This window comes from Melospiza melodia, chromosome 28 (genome assembly GCF_035770615.1).
Source record: "Melospiza melodia melodia isolate bMelMel2 chromosome 28, bMelMel2.pri, whole genome shotgun sequence".
NCBI lineage: Eukaryota > Metazoa > Chordata > Aves > Passeriformes > Passerellidae > Melospiza > Melospiza melodia.
The window spans coordinates 5,074,275-5,099,639 of record NC_086221.1 but is presented as its reverse complement, the minus strand read 5'-3'; the positions used below and the strand labels follow the sequence as shown (position 1 = coordinate 5,099,639).

Here is a 25,365-nt window from a genome sequence, read left to right as displayed (position 1 = left end):
GGTAAATATCCCAATACAGGATTTTTCCCATTGGTAAATATTCCAGTACCAGTAAATATCCCAATACAGGATTTTTCCCATTGGTAAATATTCCAGTACTGGTAAATATCCCAATACAGGATTTTTCCCATTGGTAACTATTCCAATACTGGTAAATATCCCAATACCCGGGGCTGCCCAGCCGGGGCTGGTCCCTGGCACTGCCCAGGCTGTGCTCGGTCCTGCTGCCGCTCCCGTGGCTGCTGCAGTGTCAGACACAGCACCCAGATGTGTTTCAGGTGTGAAGCACCCGCAGCAGTTTCCATCCCCCGAGGTCTCGCGGCCTTGCGTAGGTTCCACGCTTTGGAAAAAAAAAAACAAAAAAAAAAACCCAAACAAAGATTCTCTAACCAAACGCAAATCCCGGCAGTGAACCCTCAGTTTGCCTCAGGGCGGGGATGAGGTTTGGGTTGCTTTTGTTACAGAGATCCTGTTTTGGAAATTACGGGTGCTCACTGACACAAATCTCAACCCCGGTGGGAAGATGTGTGGCTTGAGATGTTTTCTGTGCGTGTTTGGGGAGGGAAGAGCAGAGCAGAGCAGGCACCCACGGCTCATTTCCCTCTCCATTTCCCTCAGCTGGGCACTGGATTGAAGCCAGCAGTGGACACCAGGTTCTCCAGGGTGGCCCTGGATCTCTCAGGGTGGTCTTGAAGCTTCCCATGGTGGTGCTGGAGCATCTCAGGATGGTCCTGGAGCTTCCAGGATGGTCCTGGAGCTTTCCATGGTGGTCATGAAGTCTCCCATAGTGGTCCTGAAGCTTCCAGGATGGTCCTCGATCTTCCCAGGCTTGCCCTGGAGCTTCCTATGATGGCTCTGAAGCTTCTCAGGATGGTCCTGAAGCTTCCAGGATGGTCTTGGAGCTTCCCAGGGTGATCCTGGAACTTCTCATGGTGGCTCTGAAGCTTCCCAGGGTGGTCCTGGATCTTCCAAGGATGGTCCTGGAGCTTCCCATGATGGCCCTGGAGCTTCCCAGGATGGTTATGAAGTTTCCCATAGTGGTCTGAAGCTTCCCAGAGTGGTCCTGAAGCTTCCCATAGTGACTCTGGAGTTTCCAGAATGACCCTGAAGCTTCCCAGGGTGGTCCTGGAGATTCCCAGGGTGGTCCTGGAGGTTCCAGGATGGTGCTGGAGCTTCTCAGGATGGTGCTGGAGCTTCCCATGATGGCTCTGAAGCTTTCCAGGGGGGTCCTGAAGCTTCCAGGGTGGCCCTGGAGCTTTCCATGGTGGTCATAAAGTTTCCCACAGTGGTCCTGAAGCTTTCCAGGATGGTCCTGGAACTTCCCAGGGTGGTTCTGAAGCTTCCCAGGATGGTCCTGAAGCTTCTCATGGTGGCCCTGAAGCTTCCAGGATGGTCCTGAACTTCCCAGGGTGGTCCTGAAGCTTCCAGGATGGTGCTGGAGCTCCTAGGGGGCCTTGGATCTTCCCAGGGTGGTCCTGAATCTTCGAAGGATGGTCCTGAATCTTCCCATGGTGGCTCTGAAGTTTCCAGAATGGCCCTGAAGCTTCCCAGGGTGGTCCTGGAGCTTCCCAGGATGGTTCTGGAGCTTCCCAGGGTGGTCCTGAAGCTTCCTATGGTGGCTCTGAAGCTTCCGGGATGGTCCTGGACCTTTCCAGGGTGGCCCTGAAGCTTCCCATGGTGGTCCTGTATCTTCCAGGATAGTTCTGGAACTTCAGGATGGTCTTGGAGCTTCCCAGGATGATCCTGGAACTTCCCATGGTGGCTCTGAAGCTTCCCAGGGTGGTCCTGGATCTTCCCAGGGTGGTCTTAGAGCTTCCCATGGTGGCTCTGGAGTTTCCAGAATGGCCCTGAAGCTTTCCAGGGTGGTCCTGGAGCTTCCCAGGCTTTCCTGACCATCCCAGCCCTGGAGAAGAAGGCTGCCCATGGTGTCACCCCCTCCACCCTGCCCTGTCCCTCCCTCCCCAGCAGAATTGTCCCCCTGGTGGGGTTTTGGCCGCAGGCTCTCTCTTTGTGTCACTGCTTTCAGTGCCTGGGTGGGTGAAACCCGGGGCTGTTTCTGTGAAGCTGCTGGTGCTAAAAGGAATAGCTGGGGCAGTGTGGGTGGGGTGAGAACGGTTTTACTCACCCTGGGCTGCGTTTTGGTGCTTTTAGGTTTGAAACCCGAATTTTGGGGCAGATCTGCTCACAGGGAGCTGTAAATAAATTGGCCGGAGAGGGAAGAGGAGAGGTGCTGGGATTCTGGGGGCTCTGTGCAGGTAAGGATGGGAAAAGCAGCAGGAAGGAATTCAGTTTTGTGCTGGGGAAGGTGGGATGGATTCACACATCACGGCTGGAAGGAGATGAGATTCAAAATCCCTTCCAGAATCATTCTGTGGTTCCATCACCTTTGGGAAAACAACCCAAGGGCAGCCAGCATATCAGATCTTGGACTGAGGACCAAAATCTTGGATTGAGGAGCAAAATCTTGGATTGAGAATCAAAATCTTGGTCTGGGACCTGAGGGAGGTGATGGCCACAATGATTTGCAGGAGTCAGCTGCATGGAAACCTGGGGGGACCTGAGACCTGCTGACTCCAGGGGAATCAGTGAACAATTCAGGGCAACATTTGAAATTTTTAGTGGTTAGTAGAAAAATAACCCCTCTCTCCTCAGCCCACCTGCTTTATTTTTAGCAGCAAGCTTCCTGCTAAGGAAAAAAAAAAAAAAAAATATATATTTCTTGCTTTTGAGGTGATTTTGATCAAAAAATCTGGCTGTGCTCCAGGCTGATCACTGGGGAGGGGATGAATCACGAAGATCTCTGTTCTTATCTGTGCTCACCAGAAATTTCTGCTGCTCTTGCAAGGATGGGGGTGAAGCCCCTTCCTCCAGCCGTGGTTTGCTCTGCTCCCATGGTGTTGGTCAACTCTGGACAGCCCCAGGAGCACAAAATGTCCTGTGGCTGGTGTGGATGTGCAGGAGGAAGGAGCGTTGTGCAACGGCAATGAGGAGCCCTCAGCTGGTTGCTGTTTCACTCCTGCCCTTTGTTTTGTGATTATTTACTGTTCATTGCCCTGATTTAGCGTTGAGGGTGGTTGTTTTTCCATGAGGGTGGCTGTTTTCCCATGCCTGGGCTCCTTTTGGCCGAGGAAGCTTTGGCTTGGTTGCTTTGTGTTGGTTTGTACCTTGGGAACACCTCCTGGTAAGGTGGACAACTCAAAAAGGCAAAAATTCTGTGCAAAATCTGCTGATGGTTGTATTTTTATTAAGGATTGGACCAAGCACATCAGGGGAATGTCAGGATTTAATAATGCAAAGCTTGGCCTGCATATAGCTAAACTGGTTAATGCTCGGAAAATGCTGGATTTCTGAAAATCCATTGGCATCAGCCTTTAAAAGGACAGCTGTGATGGAAATCTGGCTGGAAAAGCAGAAGAAGGAGATGTGATTTTCGCTCAGAGTAGGGTTTTCTTCAGAAATTGCTCCATCAAAGTGTAACAAGCCCACAGGGATCTGCTCCAGGCTTTTCCAACCAGGAAAGGCAAAGCTCTGAAAATCAGCCCCAGCAGGCTGTGGAGATGGTGTGTGAGACGTGCCAGTCACAGCAGCTGGGCCCAGCGTTGCAAAAGAGCCAGGAAACCGAATTTCAGCTCAGAGAAAAAGTAAATCTGGTGCTGCTGCCAGGAAAGGAACTGTGTAGTCCAGCTCTGGAGCAAAGGAGATGGTTTGGTTGCTTCAGGGTGTGATGAAATGGTGGACAGACCCTGCCAAGAGGCCGAAGGCAGCAGGTCACAAGGCAGAAAATGAGAACTGCTGGTGTTAAACCTCTAAATCAGCATCCCTGAGCATCTGCACTGCCTCCACCAGCCCCAGGAGTGGCAGTGCCTGTCCCACATCCCACACCCACGTTAATTAATGTCACGCGCTAATTAATGTCACACATGGATGCACTGCTGGCTGGGGTGGCGCTCAGAAATGTCCCAGGGTGCCAGCTCTGTGCCCTCACCTTGTCCCTGCTGCTCTGTGGGCTTTTGGTACCTAAAGGGGCTTTTGATGAAGGTGGGGATGAACATCTCAGAGGAGCTTGTACAGGGGAGAACTGGTTTTAATTAAAATAGAGTAGGTTTAGACTAGATATAAGGGAGAAACGTTTTAAAAGGAAGGTGGTGAAGCACTGCAATAGGCTGCTGGGAGAGGTGGTGGCTGCCCTGTCCCTGGAAACATTCAAGGCCAGGTTGGAAGTGGCCTGGAACAATCTGGGATGGTGGAAGGTGCCCCAGCCCATGGCATGAGGTAGGAACAATACGATCAACAAATTCCCTTCCAATCCAAACCATTCTGTGATCAGGAGCCTCCCCGGGGTTTGATTTCGGATCTGAGTCCTGTGCAGAGCCCAGGCTGTGTGAGGATGCAGTGACTGAGCACAGAGGGGACAATGAATGGTGCCTGCTCCTGGTAGTGCTGCTCCTGTGGGTGCTGCCCCTGTGGGTGCTGCTCTCCCAGCCCGCTCAGGCTCCTCTTCTCTCAGCCCTGAGTCACTGTGAAACCCCCAGCTCTGGGGCTGCTGTGGCTGCCAGCAGCTCGGCTGTGGCACAGCCGAGTCCTGTCCTGAGAACCTGGTGAGAACCTGCAGGGAACCTGCAGAGAACCTGCTGAGAACCTGGTGCCTTGCTGGGAAACTGGCACCTTGCTGAGAACCTGCTGAGAATCTGCTGAGAACCTGGTGGGAACATGTTGTGAACCTGCTGAGAACCTGGCACCTTGCTGAGAACCTGCACAGAACCTGCAGGGAACCTGCTGAGAACCTGGTACCTTACTGGGAACCTGCTGAGAACGTCGCGAGAACTTGGCAGCATCTTGCTGAGACCCTGTGGATAACTTGCTGAGAACCTGCAGGGAATATGCTGAGAACCTGGTAAGAACCTGGTGAGAACCTGCAGAGAACCTGGTGAGAACCTGGTGAGAACCTGCAGAGAACCTGATGAGGACCTGCAGAGGAGCTACACCTTGCTGAGAACCTGGCACTTTGCTGGGAATCTGCTAGGAACCTGCTAAGGACCTGCTGAGAACCTGCGGGGAAGGTCCCCACCACTCCCACCAGCCCCGCACAGCCCCTGCTCTGCCTGCAAGCCACCTGGAGGATGGTGTGGCTTTCCTTGCCCCATAACCACCATTCACCTGTTCTTTTCCTGCTCTGAACAGGCTCTGGCAGCAGCAGGGATGGGACAAAGCTTCTGCCAGGTCGGTGGGGCAGGATTGAATCCCTTTCCTTGTGACCGTGTTCACAGGGGTCTCAGGTTGAGGGAAGAGATGAGAACGTTGACTCCATGTTTCAGAAGGCTTGATTTATTATTCTATGATATATATTACATTAAAACTACACTAAAAGAATAGAAGAAAGGATTCCATCAGAAGGCTACCTAAGAATAGCAAAAGAAATAATGATAACAAAGGTTTGTGTCTCTGGCAGGGACTCCAAGCCAGCTGACTGTGATTGGCCATTAATTAGAAACAACCACATGAGACCAATCCCAGATGCACCTGTTGCATCCCACAGCATCAGATAATCATTGTTTGCATTTTGTTCCTGAGGCCTCTCAGCTTCTCAGGAGAAAAAAATCCTAGTGAAAGGACTTTTCATAGAATGTGTCTGTGACAAGAATAAATGCTGAAATCACATTAGTGCCCATTATTTTGGGTCTTTTTGTTATAATAAATGCTGAAACCACTTTAGTAACCATTGTTTGGGGCCTTTTTATTATAATAAATGCTGAAACCACTTTAGTACCAGGAGTGTGGTCCTGTTTTTAGCATCCAGCTCTGGTAATTACTCAGCCTCTCACCGCCTGAGGGAAGGAATTGGCAGCTCTGCAAAGCCAGGGCTGTGCCCTCCATGACCTGTGCCCAGCTGGGGTTCTCAGCCCTGGTTTTCTTGCTCCCCCAGCCTCTTTCACAGCAAAAACCCCAATTTCAGTCATGTGTTGCCAAAATCTAGGGCACAGAGAGGCAGGAGCTGCGTGGGCCTGAGCGGTGCAACCAGTTCATGTTAAATAACAAATGTTAAAACTACAACCACAACAAAATGAGGAAAGTTCTGAAAGCTTCTGCAGTTCAGATGGAGTTACAGCAGAGTTTGTTTTAATTCTGCCCCTTTTTGTGTTTAAGGTCCCTCACATCACCTCAAGGCTTGTCCCTGGGCTTTGTGGGAGGCTGAAGGCTCATGGAGGAGGTGCTCATCTTCCTTGTGACAAGAGATAAATTTTTTCCTGTCCCAAGAAAGAGGCCAGTGAGGTTTGGTTCCTCAGTTTGTCTGTCTGTCCTGCTGTGTTCAGGACACACTTCCACCCTGGTGTTCAGCTGGGATTTGCCCTTCTCACCTTGGCCAACAGGAGATGATGAAGAAAGTGAATTATTTTCCCTGGCAGCAAGCACAGCACCAGGTGCTCAGGGCTTTGAGGAAAGGTTCTAAAGAGAGAAAAAGCAAAAGCAGAAGGAGCAGCTCCCTCCAGGCAGCAGTGGGGATGCAGAATTTGGGCTGGTGGAAGCTCAGCCCTGAGACAGAGAGGCTGGGAGGTGATTTAGGCTCTCAGGACTGGGGTTGCTGAGCTGGCAGTGCTCTCAGCGGGAGGATACTCAGCAAGGAAACCCAACTTCTGTGGGATAACAAAACCAGAAACCACCACCTTTGATCTCTACCACGGCTTCGTGCTCTTACTGTAACACCCAGACTGCCACTGAGATTGGCAGGAACCACCTCCGCCCTGCTGGGGCTCACAGCAGAATTTGGGGAGCCAGGAGGAGCAAAAGGCTGGGGTTTATGGTGGATTTTTTCCTCCCAGACACTGTGTCTTGGTTTGAAAAGCTGGGAGTCTGCTAAGGAAGGCAGGAGCCTCCCCTGAAATGGAGAATGTGAACCCTCCCCACCCCTCTGAATTGTTATAGATTTTAAATTAAGGGGCTCTCAGGCAAAAAATATGGGAGCAGGAAATAACAGTTCTTTAATAGGTAAAGGAGAAAAAAAAAAAAGGATAAAATAAACAATGCAGTGCACTAGAACAACATTGCCAGAGTCAGAACACAACCTGACACCCTGTGGGTCAGGGTGCTGGCAGCAGTCCCATTGGAATTGTGGCTCAGCCCTCCTGCAGTGTCAGGGCTGGTTCTGCTGGAGCAGGGATCCTGGAGAAAGGTGCAGTCTCTGCCTCTGAAGATCCAGGGGAAGAAGAGGCAGCTGCTGTTCCTCTGGGCAATCCAGTGCAGAAGCTGTGCTGGTGTTCCAGAATCTCCAGATTATATCCGGGTAGGAATGTGTGAAATCTCCAGATTCTATCTGGGTAGGAATGCTTGGCTCCTCCCTCTGGGCTCACATCTCCCAATGGGATGCTGTAGTTCTTATCAGCCATGCAGGGACATCCAATAGCTGTTATCAGCAATGTCCCCCTGGAGGGAGGAGTGAATGTGGTCACTCAGAGAGATAAGGCAAACTGCCCACTTGACAAATGTAATCTGCCATGCAGATGGTAATTGGAAACATCTTGCATTGCAATCTTCAGCACACTGATATTTTGGGTTTAGCTGATGCTGGGAGCTGAGGGATGTGCAGAGCTGCTGCCCACACCCAGCACAGGTCAGGGTGCAGCCTGGAGGGACACTGGGTGATGCTGGTGCCAGGATTCCAGCTGGAATTAGTCAGCCGTGATGGTGCCCTGGATCTCCCAGCTCTCCAAGCTGCCATTTGGGCTTTAATCCCTGTTTTTTAAAAGCAGTGCATCCCGTGGACAGAGCTCCAGCACTGGGAAGATGCTGCTGGAGGATCGCACCATTCAAGGGATTGCTCCTCCCATGGTGTTTCCCTACTCTAAGGGATCAATGCCAGGAATCTGGTGAGAAATTTGCTTTTAAATGTGACAGATCTCAGGTTTTCTCACTTCTCTGGTTGTTAACACAAGCAAGGTGTCCCTGGGGGTCCTTCCCACCTGGCTCTGTGCCCTCTCCCAGCCCAGTGACACCAGACACAGCATCCAGGCCTGGAGCTGATTTACAGCTGAGAGCCCACAAGAACAGGACAGAGGCTGCCTTCATTAGAGAGTCTTTATTAGCAAAAATAAAGGATTTCTTGTTATATCATTTCAGATAAATAGGTGGAAGTTCACCCAGTGACAGAAGCCGTGCTGATGTTGTCCTTGGCTCCAGGGCTGTCCTTGCTTCTCCCATGACATCAAAGGTGTTTGGAGGGAAAGACAAGCTCAGAACTGGCTCAACAGGAGCTTAATGTGCTTTGTAAGAAGCTTAATTTAATTTTACAGTCTTTGGCTGCCCTTGAGCCTGAGCTTTCGGCAGGAGGAGCAACCCATGGAGCAGCATTTCTGCCCTGCTCTGGAACATCCAATCCCTGCAGGAATCCCCTGCTGCCTCCAGAAATAAATCCCATATAAATAACCTCTCATCAGCTGGGAACTTGCACAGCAAACACCAAACTGGCAGTGTTTCATCAGCTGGGGGCTTTTAAACTTCTAAATATTAGAAGTCAAAGCCTCTCTTGGGGTTGTGGCATTTTCCTCTGGCTCAGGGTCCACCCAGTAAGGAGGAAGCTGAGCCCTAAAGTCAGCCACTTTGGGGGGCACTGAAGCTGCTCCCACTCATGAGGATCCAAAATCCAATCCCAGCAGTGGTGGGAGCAGCCCCAAGAATTTGAATGCAAATTACCTGAGCCACCTTAAAATGGTGGTTAATTAAACATCCTCTAACTTGTAAAAGAAAATGTACAGCAGTGAAACAGTGAGGAAAACCCAATCAGAGACTGGGAATCAGTAAAGTTAACTTTGGAAAGTGCAGGGTGGCCAACCCAGCAGCTCTGGAAGGCAGACACTGAGCAATATTTAAGAAGTTCCATTAGAACCAAACATTTCATTCCTATTATTAATTTTTTAAATTTAGTCTGGACTGATCTACAGGCTGAAATCTAAAGTAGAGTCAGCCATGCTGTTGCTGTGGATTTTTCTCCTCCCGAACATAAAACCACCTAATTGCATAAATAAATAAAGATTTAGGACATGAGAAGAGAGTAATTTGCCTAAAATAAAATTTTGTTGAACTCAGAGTTGGCATTGCTCCTAATTCATTTGGGATAAGCTCAGCTCATTGTCTGCCCTCCAGAAAAATGCTGCTTTGGACGTTTTGAAGCTATGAATAAAATAGCACTACAATAAACAATATTAAAATATTAAACAATAAATAGTAATTTACAAGCTCATCACTCTTTTCTTCAAAACATACTGTAAACATCAACACTGAGGTATTGGAAGTAATAAATAATAAATTCAACTATTACAAAATTATTACAAAAATAGCTCTTAAATACAATATTAAGCTGGAAGTTATTGACCTGTAACTCTTAACCTGAATCTTGAGATAACTTAAGTTGAATTCTTGCAGCCTAAAGTGATTTTTAAAGAAGTAACAGGATTTGGTGTGGAAAATGCAGACCCAGGGGTGCTCTTCAGTTCCTTCTCCTCATTGTTAAATATCTTTCAATGTAGTTGATGAAGATGTCAAACTCTCCCATGGCCTTGTAGAGTCCATTCTTCTTCATCTGCAGGGGAAAGCCAGGGCTGTCATAGATATGTGATGGACAATGGCTGGACAAATTCTCCTTCCATGGACATCTCCAGCTTCTCTGCCCAATCCCCTGGGAATTCCAGAATTCCCACCCCTACTCCAGAATTCTCACCCTTCCTCCAGATTTCCCATCCCTGCTCCAGAATCCCCACCCCTGCTCCAGAATTCCCAACCTTGCTCCAGAATTCCCATCCCTGCTCCAGAATCCCAACCCCTACTCCAGAATTCCCAACCTTGCTCCAGAATTCCCGTCCCTACTCCAGAATTCCCAGCCTTGCTCCAGAATTCCCACCCCTGATCCAGAATTGCCACCTTTACTCCAGAATTCCCACCCTTGCTCCAGAATTCCCACCCTTCCTCCAGAATTCCCACCCCTTACTCCAGAATTCCCATCCCTGCTCCAGAATTCTCACCAGATTCTCGCTCTCTGCAGCAAGAATTTATGTGATTCGAGACATTTTTGGGTTCTGTTCCCCCCCTGAGCCCCCTGCCCTGCTGTGTCAGGAGGTTCCTCCTGTTCCTTACCCTGCTGTAGGCCTCCTTGACGTGCTCCATGCTCCTGCTCCTCTCCTCACAGGTGAAGAATTTGTGCTGCAAAGGGACACCAGAGCACGGCCTCAGCCCCAGGATCCCTCCCCGGGGCTCTGATGGTGGCTGTCCCCTCCTCCTGTCCCCTGGCACTGCTGCTCCCCACCTTGCCCTCCCCTGAGTGTAAATTCCAGCAGGTTTGCACTGTGCCCTGCTGAAGGAGCCTGGAGTCACCCCAGCTTGTCCCCAGCCTGTCCCCAGCCCTGTGTCCCTGCTGCCAGTCCCTGGGGACAGGAGATCCCTTTATGGGACAGGGTTTGTCCCATCTGACCCCAGGGATGGGCTCATGGCCACGCCAGGTGTGATTTCAGCAGCTCCAGCACCCAGGTAAGGGACAGATCTCCTCCTGCCCTCCCTCTGTCTGTCCAGCCAGGCTGGAGCAGGGCTGGCTGCACCAAGTGCTCCTGCACCATCACCCTGAGCTGCTGTGGGCACAAACCCCATTCTGGATCCCACAAATGCCATCCTGTGCCCCTGGGTCCCACACACTGAGCCTGGATGGATCCCTGGATCCCACAAGCCCTGCCTGCCTGGACCCCTAGATCCCACAAGCCCTGCCTGCCTGGAGCCCTGGATCCCACAAACCCCATCCTGGATCCCACAAACCCCATCCTGGATCCCTGGATCCCACAAGCCCTGCCTGCCTGGAGCCCTGGATCCCACAAACACCATCCTGGGTCCTACAAACTCCATCCTGGAACCCTGAATCCCACAGACCCTGCCTACCTGGACTTCCGAATCCCATAAACCCCATCCTGGACCCCTGGATCCCACAAACCCCATCCTGGACCCCTGGATCCCACAAACCCCATCTTGGACCCTTGGATCCCACAAACCCCATCCTGGACCCCACAACCCCTGCCTGCCTGGACCCCTGGACCCCATCCCACCCCCCAGACCTGCCCTGCCCCCGGGCAGTGTCCCCAGGCTGCTGAGCCCCACTCACACAGCGTCTCATCATGGCTCTGAGGTTCAGCAGGAGGTTGCCCAGGTCGCCCATGCTGTGCTGGTGCTGGCTGCTGCTCCTCATGGCCCTGGGCAGAACCTCCTCCAGGTAGAATTCCATCATCTCCGACACTGACTGGCAGCCCAGGCTCCCCTGGGGACAGGAGGGGGAAACCTCATTGGGGATGGCCAACAGCACCAGGGGTGGTGTAGCCACGATATTTCCTGAAAAATCCTTTCCTTAGGGTTTTTCCTCCTGAGAAGCTGAGAGGCCTCAGGAACAAAATGCAAACAATGGTTATCTGCTGCTGTGGAATGCAACAGGTGCATTTGTGATTGGTCTCATGTGGTTGTTTCTAATTAATGGCCAATCACAGTCAGCTGGCTCATACTGTCTCAATCAGTCACAAGCCTTTGTTATCGTTCTTTTTCTATTCTTAGCCAGCCTTCTGATGGAATCCTTTCTTCTATTCTTTTAGTATAGCTTTAACATAATATGTATCATAATATATATATTATACTATTATTTTATTATAGATTATTATATCATTAATATATTAATATATTATAGATTATAATATCACTAATATATATCAATATATTATTAATATATTCTATTATAGATTATTATATCATATTATACCTTACATTATTATACATAGTATATACTATATTATACATTATATAATATATTATAATTATTATAATATATCATTTATATTATTCTAATATAAATAACAAATATAATAGAAAGAAATAATATAATTGATAATAATAAATATAAATAGCATTATTATAATATTTATATTATATTATATTATATTATATTATATTATATTATATTATATTATATTATATTATATTATATTATATTATATTATATTATATTATATTATATTATATTATATACATTATATTACATTATATTATATTATATATATTACATTATATTATATTATATATATAATATAATAAAATAATAAATCAAGCCTTCTGAAACATGGAGTCAACATTCTCGTCTCTTCCCTCATCCTAAGACCCTTGTGAACACCATCACAGGTGGGTTTGGACAAACCAGAGCTGGGCCAGAGTTTGTCCTGACCAGAGCAGGGTGTGGGAGCCACCCTGGCCATGGGGCAGCCTCGTGCCAGCCCCACCACAGCCACACGTGTCCCTGCAGGGTGACAGCAGCACGTGGCCCCGTTTCCAGCTGGCTTCCCTTCTTGTGAAACGCCTGCCCAAGGAGGGGGAAGGAGGAGGAACCAGCAAGGGATTGAGATTCTTACCTTGATTTCCTCCAGCAGGTCAGAGCTGAGCAGTTGGATGCTGAGGTCGTCATCTTTTGATTGCTGGGGGAGAATGGAATTGAAAAATGAATTGAGAAATGAATTGAGAAATGAGCTTTTCACTCTTTCCATTTCCTAATGAATGATCCTCCCCTTGTTTGCATTTAGGGTGTCCCTGCAGCAGAGGCAAAGGGCGCCCAGTGCAGGTGTGACAGAGCACGGTGGCACCAGGCAGAGGGGTCACTGTGCTCCACAGCTGGCAGCACAAGGACTGCTGGGTCAGGCCAGCAGGAAAATGCAATCACAGCCTTTGGTGCCACTGAACGTGTGTTGGGTCAGGCCAGCAGGAAAATGCAATCACAGCCTTTGGTGCCATTGAATTTGTCCATGTGAAACCCCTGAGCTGCACAGGGTGCTGTCTGAGGGTGCTGCTGCAGACAGCAAAGCTGCCAAGAGGGGTGGCAGAGCCCTGGCAGCCCTGGCAGCCCCCCCAGCCTCTCTGCCAGGGCAGGAGGGTCAGTGCCCTGGTGTGGTTACTCCTGTATCTCCTGTTGATGGGGAAATGGGAGTTTGTTCTCATGGTGCTTCTGTGGCACCAGTGGGGTGGGCTGGCACCACTCAAAGAATTAAAGCCTTTAAAGCTGTCCTGAGAGGTTCAAAATATTCCTTCCCAGCATTATCTGTGAGATTCACAGCTGAACATCTGAAATCTTGGCTGCGTTCGTTTGGTGACAAACACAAACCATGACATGAACTTGAGATTTGATCTGGAGAATTATTTCATTTTCTTGCTAGAACACATTGCCATGGACTAAAACAGCAATAGGGCTGTGACCAAACACCTCTATCAGCCAGGGCAGATGCTCTGAGGGCATCATGGGCTATTTGCTCAGCCCTGAGGCTCCTGAGATGCAGGGCAGGGACCTTGCACAGGTACCAGTGCAGGTGTTGTGCTCCTCCCCTTATAAAACACCCTGTGCAGGTTTTATGGTTCTTTCAAATTAAAAAAATCTGCAGCAAAAGGTTTCCCTTTTCACCTGGCACTGACTTCAGCAGGGCTGGACCTTGTTGCCCTGAAGAAAAAATGATTTCCTTCCTATTAATTCAGTGATTAACTTGGTTTGCAGTATTTTGGGGGAAGCTTGGCTGGAAAGGTTTGCAGATGTTCATTGTGAAACCTCGAGTTCATTGTTAATAAAAAAAAATAGGAAGAAGAGCCTGACAGATTTTCTCTCAGTGAGCAACGAAACTGAGCTGCTCTTAACGCAGTGCAGCCAAATCATTTCTGCTGGGGAGAAACTCTTCCCCCTCCTCCAGATCCCAGAACTTTGCAAGACAGGTAAAGAAACCAGAAGACAAAATAACAATAATTCTTAATTTCCTCAAATTTGAGCCTGAGCTCTGTCTCTTTGACAGATTTTGTCTCAGTGAGCAACGAAACCAAGCTGCTCTTAACGCAACACAACCAAATCATTTCTGCTGGGAGGAAACTTCCCCCTCCTCCAGATCCAGAAAGGTAAAGAAACCAGAAGATAAAATAACAATTCTTACAAAATAATCCTTAATTTACTCAAATTTGAGCCTGAGCTCTTTGACTCTTTGACAGATTTTCTCTCAGTGAGCAATGAAATTGAGCTGCTCTTAACCAAATCATTTCTGCTGGGAGGAAAATTCCCCCTCCTCCAGATCCCAGAACTTTGCAAGACAGGTAAAGAAACCAGAAGACAAAATAGCAATACTTACAAAATAATCCCTGATTTCCTCAAATTTGAGCCACAGTTCTTTGACAGATTTTCTCTCAGCGAGCAACGAAACTGAGCTGCTCTTAACGCAACACAACCAAATCATTTCTGCAGGGAGGAAACTTCCCCCTCCTCCAGACCCCAGAACTTTGCAAGAAAGATAAAAAAAACGAGAAGATGAAAGGCCAATACTTACAAAATAATCCTTAATTTCCTCAAACTTGATCCTGAGCTCTTTGAGCTTGGCGGGCAGCAGCTCGGGGAAGCGCAGGCAGGAGGGCTGGGCGCGGGCAGTGCCCAGCAGCAGCAGCAGGAGCAGCAGGATGGGCACAGCTGTGCCCCTGGAGCAGGTCCTCATCCTGTTCTGCAGATTTCCCCTCTGCTGCAGCTCTCAGCTGGATCCCCCCTGGGAGGGTACAAAGCAGATCTGCAGCTTTCACCTTGATGGAGCCCCTAATTTATACATCACTCCATTTCCTCTCCCCATTTCCTGACGAGCAATATTGGGGTTTTAAGTCAGTATTAAGCCCAAATGTCACTTGGGTTTCCCGTCAACTTGGGTTTCCTGTCCTCTCCTCACACCCCATCAATTTTTTTGTGCTTAGTCTCTGCATTTTTTTTTTTACATTGCTTGTTTCTTGTAAATTTAGCTGTGGCTGAGGAGGAAAGCTGCAGAGACACACAAAGAAGCCAAGGTGCTGTGTGATGTTCATTTATTCTCACAGTTCCATATTTTATTTTTAGATCAATGTTGTATTGTTAGGGGGGGAAAAAAAAGTGTTGCTACTTTTAAATCTCAGTGTCAAACCTGCAGAGAGCATCACTCAGCAGAATTGCTTTTCATGAACTGTACAAATTCTCTCTCTCTTCCTTTGGTATTCTAATCTGCAAACACACATCACGAAGTGAAATCTTCATTTTTAATTCATTTGGGTGTTTTTTTTTCCAGTTAATGCACATGTCAGCTGAAGCAAATATGAATTTTCATTGCTCAGCAAGCTCAGTTTGTGCTCCCAAATATCAGCTGGATTCCAAAGGGATCCCAGGGGAGGATCAGGATTTGTGCCACTTCTTTGATGCCTGGTGCTAAAGTGTGTGAGCAGCTCATAAAAATTCATTTTCCAGGCTTTTGAAATCTTATTTTGTTTCCTAGAAATGGACAGCAGCCCCATCCAAGCAGCAGCGTGTCCTGTCTTAGCTGGGACTTATTGTCCCAGCTGTGATAAAATTGTCCCTTTGGAGGCACAGAGAATTCCTGTGACGTCTCCATTTTCCGTTTCCCTTTCTTTTCTCCTTCTCTTTCTGTATCTATTTTAGCCCACACCCCCTGCTTCCTTGGGATAAAGATTTCACTTATTTATTCAGGAATTTGGCATGCAAGAAAGTGAGAGCGGAGATAAATTTGGCTTTTCTGAAATCAGGGGATTTTCCTTGAAATCCGTCCTGTTATCTTAAAAGAGTTCATTCTTCCCAGTAGGGAAGCCTTCCTCCATTAGGGAACAAATCCCATAAATTCTCATCTCCTTCATCACACTGATCTTCTTTGAAGTTGAATTTTTGAACCTCTGAGAGGGAATTCATTGCTGAAAAATGCTGGAAAATGCAAAGTATTGTTTGTTCCTGCATTCTGAGAGTTTTTCCACTTTATTTTTAGGAGCAGGAGAGAGGAATGGTTGGCATGCACACGTGTAAGAGCAAAGGGGATGAACCATCAGCAAGTGGAGAATCTGAGGCAGGGAAAGTGTGGGATTTTGTGATTTGTTTTCCTTTTTTCTGTTGGTGTTGCCTCTTCCAGAGTTGATGGGGAAGCTGCTCCTGGGCACTCATTGCAGGGACATCAGTGCAGCTGAATCATGGCCTGGGTCATGGTTTTGGTGACCCATTTTTGTTCCCCTGCTCTAAATCAGCTGTGGGGTTTTTCCTCTTGACTGTCAGCAGAACCCAGCTGAAAGGAGAAGGGCTGAAAGCTCGGACAAAATTAGTCTTAAATCCCACAGGCAGGATCCCTCCTGCCCCTGGGATCCCACAGGGGATTTTTGCTTCTTTTGCATTAATTTGAACCTGCCAGGCCCCAATAAATCTTCAGTGCCAAGATCTAGGTGGCTGCTGAGGCTTCACCAGGGTGTGGAAACTGATGTGTGAGGTTGGTTTATGTACTCCTGGATCCTCAAATCCTGGAGCTAATCCAAATCCCTTCAGGGAAGGATGCAGCCTCTGGGTCTCCCCTGCACTGGAAAGGCTGCTCAGCCTCAGCTGAGGGTTTAGGAGCTGGGGTTTTTATGGGGTACAGGGAAGAGAAGGGAGGAGAAGAGAAAGAGAAGAGAAAGAGAAGAGAAAGAAAAAGAGAAGAGAAGAGAAGAGAAGAGAAGAGAAGAGAAGAGAAGAGAAGAGAAGAGAAGAGAAGAGAAGAGAAGAGAAGAGAAGAGAAGAGAAGAGAAGAGAAGAGAAGAGAAGAGAAGAGAAGAGAAGAGAAGAATGACCAGGTTGGAAGACACGTTCAAGGTCATCGAGTTCAACCCAGCCCCAAAACCCCAACTGAACCCTGGCACCCAGAGCCACATCCAGGCTTTGTTAAACACATCCAGGGACGGTGACTGCACCAGCTCCCCAGGCAGACCATTCCAGAACTTTATCACTCTTCCAATAAAAAAACCTTTTCCTAACATCCAACCTAGGCACCAACAGGAGATGGAGCAGCCCCACAGCTTTGGGATCTCCTCCCACCCTGCCCAGCAGCTGAGCGCTCATTTCCACCCTCCCCTTGTTTGGAGCCACCCTGCCTCTCCATGAAGTCACATGTGACATCCCCAGTGTGCTTCTGGCTCTTGTGCAATTCCCCTGCAGCCCGTGGTGGAAGCCTGGGCCGTGTTTTGGGGCTGGCAGCAGCGTCAGGCAGCCGTGCCCGTTCCGCAGAGGAAACTCTGGCGTGCGCAGGGCGACTCTCTGCTGTGTTTACCTGCGTTTCCTCTGCCTCGTCAGGGATCTTGACGGTGCAGTTTCGCTGTGACTCAGCCCTGCTGAGCGCTGTGGAAAGGCGGTGGCTGCACTACTACAGAGAGCTTCATGAATGAAGAAAACACCTTTTTTCCTAAAGAGTGTCCGGGGGCTGTGGGCGTAGCGCTGAACCTTTAGGAAACGGCTCTCGGCTTTGCCAAGAAAGATCGCTTCAGGAAGGAGAACGTGTGTTCCTCAAAAGCCATTCCTGTGCTTTTACCCCACCTCCCACATGTGGGAACCCAGAACATCCCTCTGGCTGTCCAGAACAGCCAAGACCCCTGCCAGGGGGCTCAGAGACACTGGCACAGAGCCCAAAGCACCTCTGGGTTTGATTATGACCCAAATTACCGACCTTATATGAAGATCAGCAAAGCCACAACAGTTTAAGTAGAATATTAGTGAAGTTATCACAGGGTGGAAAAGTAGATTTTGGAGGTTTTGGTATGGGGGTTCAGGCGGCAAGATGGAAGGATCTGGGCATGTCCAGCCTTTCTCCTTCTTCTTGGCCTCCATCTTCTGCTGTGATGTTGGCACTTTTAGATTGGTTTAGAGTAGAAGCTCACTGTCTAACATAGGTGATAGGTGTTGGAAAGTAATTGTAAATATTGTACAGGTAGCTTTTAGTATAAAGACATAACACTGCCCTGGGGGCAGGCAGAGTGCCTGGACTGTCTTGCTGAGCTGACCTCGTCAGGGCAGGAGAAAATTTTTTATAGATAAGACACAATAAACAATCTTGAGACCGAGAAATTACAAGCTCCAACTCATTCTTCAAGGGCCAGGCTGGGAAAAGAGACTTTTCAACTTTTCTTGGGGTCACTGTGAGCAGCGAGAGACCCTGACACCCACGAGGTTCTGACAGCAGGGAGTTCACCAGAAACAGCAGGGCAGCAAGTGCTGCTTCTGCACTGAAACAGAGGCCCCTGGGCAAACATGCTCTCCCACAATTTGCCAAGAGGAAAGGTTGGTCCTGGACATGGTCTGGGCAGGGTTTGGGCTTGGATATCCTCAGAGTCCACTACTGGAGCAGGGTGGCACCTCACCCTGATAATTGAAGGGCCTTTTCTTATTTTGGCACAGTTTGCTGTGACAAATTTTTACTGGAGTTTTTTGCCTTCTTGGCCTCTGCATTGCTTTTGGATAGAGGGATGTTGAGTAGCACCATCCCTGAATGGGTTTCTGGAAGGGTTTTGCCATCCCTGGAGGTGTTTCACCATCCCTGGAGGGATTTCACCATCCCTGGAAGGGTTTTCACCATCCCTGGAATGGTTTCAGCATCCCTGGAGGGATATCACCATCCCTGGAAGGGTTTCACCATCTCTGGAATGGTTTCACCATCCTTGGAGGGGTATCACCATCCCTGGAAGGGTTTCACTGTCCCTGGAGGGGTTTCAGCATCCCTGGAGGGATATCACCATCCCTGGAATGGTTTCACCATCCCTAGAAGGGTTTTGCTGTCCCTCGAGGGGTTTCACCATCCCTGGAAGGGTTTCACCACCCCTGGAAGGGTTTCACCATCTCTTGAGGTGGTCAAGGAATGTTGGACATGGCATTCAGTGCTTTGGTCTGGTGACAAGGCAGGGATCAGTCACAGGCTGGACTGGATGATCTCAGAGGTCTTTTCCAACCTCAGTGGTTTGTGATTCTGTGATTTTCTGCACGATCTATTCTAGGCATAACTTGAAGTATCCCCTCCATTTCCAGGCTGTCACAGTGGTGTTGTTGTTTCTCTCCTTTTTAGAAATTCCCCATTTCTCATCCCTCCAGATCTGGATGATCTCCTGCCAGTGACGCTCATGGGGGAAGTAAGGACTTGGTGGCCTTTCCTTCACCCTGCGTTTGAAGCCATGGCACTGCTCTCTCAGCAGCCCAGTGCTGATGACTAACAGTTCCTCATGAAGCACCAAGTGCTCTGCTTTGTGTTTTTTTCAAGATTTTTTTTCCTACTGGCCAGGCGAGGCGTGACGTCGGAAATTTCAAATGTGGAAACCTGCTCAGAACTCATGGTGTGACTCACGTCGACCTCAATAGGTAAATCCCAAATTGCTCTTTGGAAATTTAACCAATGTCATCGGTTTATCTTGTCCAGAAATGGGTTATTAATCATGAATTGGAGTCATTGGACTTTGATGTGACTGCTAATGTGACACAGAGATTGCTAATGTTACATAAGAAGTTCTTAGAAGGTCCAGAACATCCATGTGATCTAAATTAAGCTGGAACTTTCTGGAATTGCCCACATGAAAGAATCAAGTGATGGAGACTTTCTCTCCTCTGCAGATTCAGTTTTGCTGATAAATTTAACTGAGAAGTATTTGCACTTTTCAATGGCACACATAAACCTCCCAGTATTTGCAATTCTGCTGCAGCCTAAGACAAAGACTGGATAATATCCAAATTTAATATCCCCCCTGGGATTCCAGGGTACCCTCTGCCAACCTAGAAGAGCAAGCTGTGCTTTATTCCCTATTTTCCATGGTTTTGCCATTTTAAGCCTTTCTCTGAGGTGTGTGAGGAGTCCTGGGTGAGGTCAGCGATGCTGCCACCACCCTCATGGGGCTTTTCCCACTCCACAAAGCAAACAGAGGTGTTGCTCTATTTTTAGCTCTTTGATTTCCCCTGAAATCAGCTGCTGACAGGAATTTTATGATGCTCACAGCACTGTCCTTAGAGAAACCAACATGATTTTGGCACTGGAGTCTCAGGAGTGGGGACTGTGTGCTCCAAGTGAGTTTCTTTGCAGATAACTAAAAGTGTAAAAGTATAAAGTATGCAAAAAAACCCCATAATATATAATCCATTGGCCCAAATATCACTTGCACTGCCTTTTTTTTTTTTGTTTTTTGAGCCTTCTACAGAAGCAATTTTGAGCAACTCTTGCCCTGAGCAGTTCATTGCACAACTGCTGCTTTGAGGAGTTTCTTTTTTCTAGTTCTGGTATTACTTTGGTGGGATCTTCTGGAGAATATTGACTTTGTCATGATTTATCACCCAAAACTCTGACCTATAACACAAACCCAGCCTATTTATAGTGCTGAGGGATCATAAGACAGAAACTCCTTATCATGGTTTGAGAAATCAGATCAGCCCAAGCTGCTGCTCGGAAGCTCCGGGGTGAACTTCAGAGCCAGCTTCACTCACTTTCCACAGCAGCACCAGGCCCTGCAGCCCCCACCCTGGGGTTTTGGGGTGGTTTTTTTGTGGGGATCATGGAGAGGGTTTGGAAATCCTGGGTTTTGTTTGTCGCCCCACAAAGTGAGGATCAGCCCTGGCTGGGGTGGGGATGGTGGCTCATCCTTGGAGCTCGAGGGATGCTGCAGCATCCCCAGAGCTGCCACGAGATTTTCCACCTGCTCCCACTGTGTCTTTCTGCTCCAAAATCTTTGCTGTGGCTTTTTCATTAAAAAAATGATCCACCAGATGAGCTTTTTGAAAGTTTTAGAGGCTTTTAAAAGTGTTTAAATCACCCTTCTGTTTTCTCTTTTTTTACAGAAGGAACAGGTGATCCAACCTCCTTCTCCTGACAGACATCTTAATATGGAGACCCAAAGAAAATCATGGAATCATAGACAGATATCTTAATATGGAGACCCAAAAAAACCCATGGAATCACAGAGTGCTGTGAGTTGGGAAGGACTGTAAAGACAATTTCTCTCCAAGCCCCTGCTGTGGGAGAAAAAGTTGAGTTATAAAAGCACCAGAGTTCAATTGACATCCTGCTGCTCCCCACAGGAGCTCTGGTGTCAGCTCCACTCCTGCTCAGAACTGCTCTCCTCAAGGCTCTTCAACAATTTCCCTGGGATTTATCTTTCTGAGGAAGATTTGCTTCCTTAGCAGCATCAGGCGTTTATGTCTCTGTTTGGTTCTTGTTCGCCCTGTGACTTTTAAGGACTGTAACTAGGAAGTGGAAGATAAGGTTGAATGGTGGAAAACCCCTCTCACTGTTTAAAAATAATAAGAAAAAAAAAAAAAAAAGAGGAAAAAAACAAGACCTGAAGCAGACTTCCTCTGCTGTCGGGAAAGGAGGGAACTTCATCCCTGCCCCTCAGCACTGTCTGCTGAAAATAGAAAGTCAAATGAAGAGCCAAAATCCTCACAGTGCCCCTGATTTATGTTGATGGCTAAAAGAGGTTGTGCAGGGAGGAAATGCTCTGGATTTTCCAGGGTTTTCAGTGTCCTCTGAGGTCAGGGGACAGAAGGCCAAGCTGGTGCTCCCCATGTGTGCCAGGACCAGGCAGAGCTATCCAGGGGAACTGGAGAAGGGAATTCCAGGGATTTTCTGGAAAAATCAACCTTTTGCCAGAACTTGATTTTCCAGGAATTTACACCTAGAGGCAAACAAACAGTGACCAATTTTTCTGGTTTTTTAAATCAAATTAGGCAGGATTTGGCGTAGCCCAATGGCTGTGACGTGCCAGCCTCCCCTGCTTGTCCCTGACTGCCCATCTGTGTGCCCTGGGGCCAGAGCTGGAGCAGAACTCCCCAGGCTCACGTGCATCCATCCTGAAACCAGCCCTGGCTCCTCGGGGTTGTGAAATTGAGAGGGGCAATATTAACCCAAAACCGAAACCCGGCGCCGCTTGCGTACAGAGCCAACAGCGAATTTACTGAAACACAGCTTTCAGTTTTGGTGAAAGCTGAACCTGGCTGGCTATTGGAGTGATTCATTTGCTCCCTGGATTGTTCAAAAACGGAGCTGATAGCAGCCAGCTCTCAGTTTCTCCTTTATTAGGTGTCATTTATTCCCTGCACTGTCAGCACATTTCACCCGCGGGGCAAACCCAGGGGTTGTGGGGGACTGTCACATCCATTGGCTGCTCCAGGAGACCAAGGCTGGTTTTCCATCAAAATATACTTTTGGGAATAAGCTTTAGGGGTGGTTATAGGGTTGATTGATGGACTAGGTGATCTGGAAAGCCTCCTCCAGCCTGGGTGATTCTGTGTTTCTGTGAAGGGCCCTGTGTGACTTCTGCTGTCACAGCAGAATCTCCAGGAATGGGAGGAAGAGGAGTGATGGGTTCGGGGAATGGGAGTGGTGGATTTGGGGAATAGGAGTGATGGGTAATGGGTTTGGGGAATAGGAGTGATGGGTAATGGGTTTGGGGAATAGGAGTGATGGGTTTCGGGAAGAGGAGTGATGGGTGGTGAGTTTGGAGAACAGGAGAGCTGGGTAATGGGTTTGGGGAATAAGAAAGCTGAGTTTGGGGAATAGGAGAGCTGGTGATGGGTTTGGGGAACAGGAGTGATGGGTTTGAGGAATAGGAGTGATGGGTTTGGGGAACAGGAGTGAGGGGTTTGGGGAACAGGAGAACTGGGTAATGGGGAATAGGAATGATGGATTTGGGGAATAGGAGAGCTGGGTTTGGGGAATAGGAGAGCTGGGTTTGGGGAACAGGAGTGAGGGGTTTGGGGAATGGGAGTGATGAGTGATGGGTTTGGGGAACAGGAGAACTGGGTAATGGGCAATAGGAATGATGGATTTGGGGAATAGGAGAGCTGGGTTTGGGGAACAGGAGAGCTGGTGATGGGTTTGGGGAATAGGAGAGCTGGGTTTGGGGAACAGGAGTGATGGGTTTGGGGAACAGGAGTGATGGTGGATGAGTTTGGGGAATAGAAGTGATAGGTGATGAGTTTGGGCAATAGGAGTGATGGATCTGGGGAATAGGAGAGCTGCTGATAGGTTTGGGGAATAGGAGAGCTGGGTAGTGAGTTTTGGAACAGGAGAGCTGCTGATGGGTTTGGGAATCCCAGCAGAGCCTGGCCCAGCGCCCGGTGCTGCTCCCAGTGGTGCTGGTGCTGCTGGTGGCATTACTCTTGGAATGTGATGGATGATTCCCTTCCCTTTTTGGGCAGCTCCTGAGCTGTTGCAGTTTTGGGATGAGAATTTCCCAAGGGTAATTTGATTCTCCTAGAGCTGGTCCCTGAACTGGGCAGGGACTCCCATGGGCTGGTCCTTGGCATCACAGAGAGCATGAACAGCCTGGCTTTGGGCACAGGGGCACGTTGGGTGGACTCACATGGACACAGAGGTGGCAGCTGAAACCCAAGTGCTGGATAGCTGAAAAAAAAAAAGCTTTTTTATCTGAATTGTTTAACTTTAAAAACCTTAAATATGCATTTCCCTGTGGGGAAGATGCCATTTATGATAACCAAAATAAGAGTTCACGTTCTGCCAGAGCAGGGGAAACAATTATCTAACCTTCCACACCCCCCACCCTGGTGACTAAATGAATTTTCTGCAGAACAGCTGTTGATGCTCGAGATCCTCCACCACGCTTTTCCTCTTCCTCAAAGGTGAATCTTAGAAGATGAGGAGGGGAAAAAAAAAAAAGAACATTTCCTTTTGTTTTTTAATTGCTTTTGCAATTTCTTTCCGCTTTCAGGGTGAAATCCTGTCTCAGCAGCATCAGCAGGTGCAGTGCCATCAGTGAGTCACAGGGCAAGTGCCACATCTGTGCTGGGCAGGAGATGGCACAGGTGGTGGCATTGCTGGGACGTGTCCCTGACCTGGCCAAGGACACCCAGCCAGGACAGGGGGAGCCCAGGGTCACCCCCAGCACTGGGGTGATGCTCCCTGGGGGACATGGCACTGTCCCCTCCCTGCTGCAGCCTGGGGACACCCTGGGCAGGGCTCTCAGTGTCTGATGATGGCAGGAAGAGCCCCAGAGGGACAACCATGGGTGATGCACTAAATCAGGAGGATTCAGGCATTGTCTTGGGGTGAGGGGCATTCTCCTTGATGAGGGACATTGTTTTGGGGTGGGGGACTTTTTCTTGGGGTGAGGGACATTGTTTTTGGGTGAGGGACATTGTCTTGATGAGGGACATGGTCTTGGAGTGAGGGACATTGTCTTGGGGTGAGGAACATTGTTTTGGGATGAGGGACAATGTCTTGGGGTGAGGAACATTGTTTTGGGATGAGGGACATTGTTTTGGGGTGAGGGACATTGTCCTGGATAAGGGACATTGTTTTGGATGAGGGACACTATCTTGGGGTGAGGGACATTGTTCTGGATGAGGGACATTGTTTTGGGGTAAGAGACATTGTTTTGGATGAGGGACATTGTTTTGGGATGAGGGACATGGCCTTGGGATGAGGGACATTGTCCTGGATAAGGGACATTGTTTTGGGGTGAGGGACATTGTCCTGGATAAGGGACATTGTTTTGGATGAGGGACATGGCCTTGGGGTGAGGGACATTGTTCCAGGCTCTCCAAAGGTCCCTGAGCCCCCAGAGCTGGGCAAGGAGCTGCTCTGCCCATCCTAAAGCTGCTGGGAGCCCTGGGCAGTGTGAACCTCTCGGGAAGAACCCTGGAGAGCAGCTGAGCCTTTGCTCTGGGTGTCTCTTGGAGCTCAGCTGAATAAATCTGCATTTCCCTGAGCCCGTTGCTCCCTACGAGGCAGCACCAGTGTTTGATTTTCAGAATTATTCAAGGGGTTGTGGCTCAAAACGTGACTGAGGAGAGGGAACATGATGTACCTCTCTGGCAGAACCTCCTCACTCAGTGTTTTGTGACTCATTTGTCGAGTTTACCGAGAAAAACAATTTTTTTTTTTTTTTTTTTTTTTTTTTTTTTTTTTTTTTTACTTCTGTCAGCAGCGCTGCAGAGCTGGGGCTGGGCGAGGGCAGGGCTGGAGCTGGCCCTGGCCAGGCTTTCTGCTCATAACGAGCTGCACTAATTAAGAGAGAGGAGCAGTCTGATCATCAGGGCTGGCTGAAGGGTTTCCATGACAGAGAGTGCCAGGCTCATGGAAATGGTGACACCAGGGGTGGCACCTGTAGGGTGCTGCTGTCCCTGCCTGGTTCAGGAGGGCAGTGCCACATTAGCACTCCTTGTGCTAATGTTTGGCTTTGGATTGGAGGGACAGGGATTTCTTGGCAATTAAATATTGATTTTTAAGGAGCTGAGAGCTGCGTTTCACCTTTCCGTTGACACCCAGCTACGAAGAGGGCAGGGCTGGCTCACGAATTACATCACTTCAGGTGTCAAAGAAATTACTCCAGTGCAGCAAAACCACATAAAAACATTTTCTTCTGCTGCTGAAAACAAAATTTGACTGGGGTTTTGGTGAGCTACAGCATTATCAGGGCAAGTGTAACACCCCACAATCATTTTTGTGAGTTGGTTTTTGCAGCTCTTTTCCTGAAGGAGATCAGGAGGGGTTCCTGAGCCCAGATATTGTTGCTGGATGCTGTTATTAAAGCTCA

General features: G+C 48.5%; 1 protein-coding gene across 1 annotated transcript; it reads right to left on the bottom strand.

The window, feature by feature from the left end:
- Nucleotides 1-9,478: 9,478 nt before the first annotated feature.
- On the bottom strand, nt 9,479-19,160 carry IL10 (interleukin 10). The gene is made up of 7 exons (XM_063177727.1): nt 19,103-19,160; nt 17,115-17,182; nt 14,355-14,438; nt 12,417-12,479; nt 11,132-11,284; nt 10,123-10,188; nt 9,479-9,571 (listed from the first exon to the last, which is right to left on the bottom strand). Exons 1-7 carry the CDS (start codon nt 19,158-19,160, stop codon nt 9,479-9,481), a joined length of 585 nt encoding a protein of 194 aa, XP_063033797.1.
- Nucleotides 19,161-25,365: the final 6,205 nt, after the last annotated feature.

Excerpts from the sequence above, each read along its gene's own strand:
- IL10 (XM_063177727.1), bottom strand. The coding sequence starts at position 19,160 with ATGAGTTCTGAGCAGGTTTCCACATTTGAAATTTCCGACGTCACGCCT. Across the intron at positions 17,183-19,102 it reads CGTCACGCCTCGCCTGGCCA|CGCTCAGCAGGGCTGAGTCA; the intron begins GTAGGAAAAAAA and ends GCCTTTCCACAG. Across the intron at positions 10,189-11,131 it reads GAGCCATGATGAGACGCTGT|CACAAATTCTTCACCTGTGA; the intron begins GTGAGTGGGGCT and ends GTCCCTTTGCAG.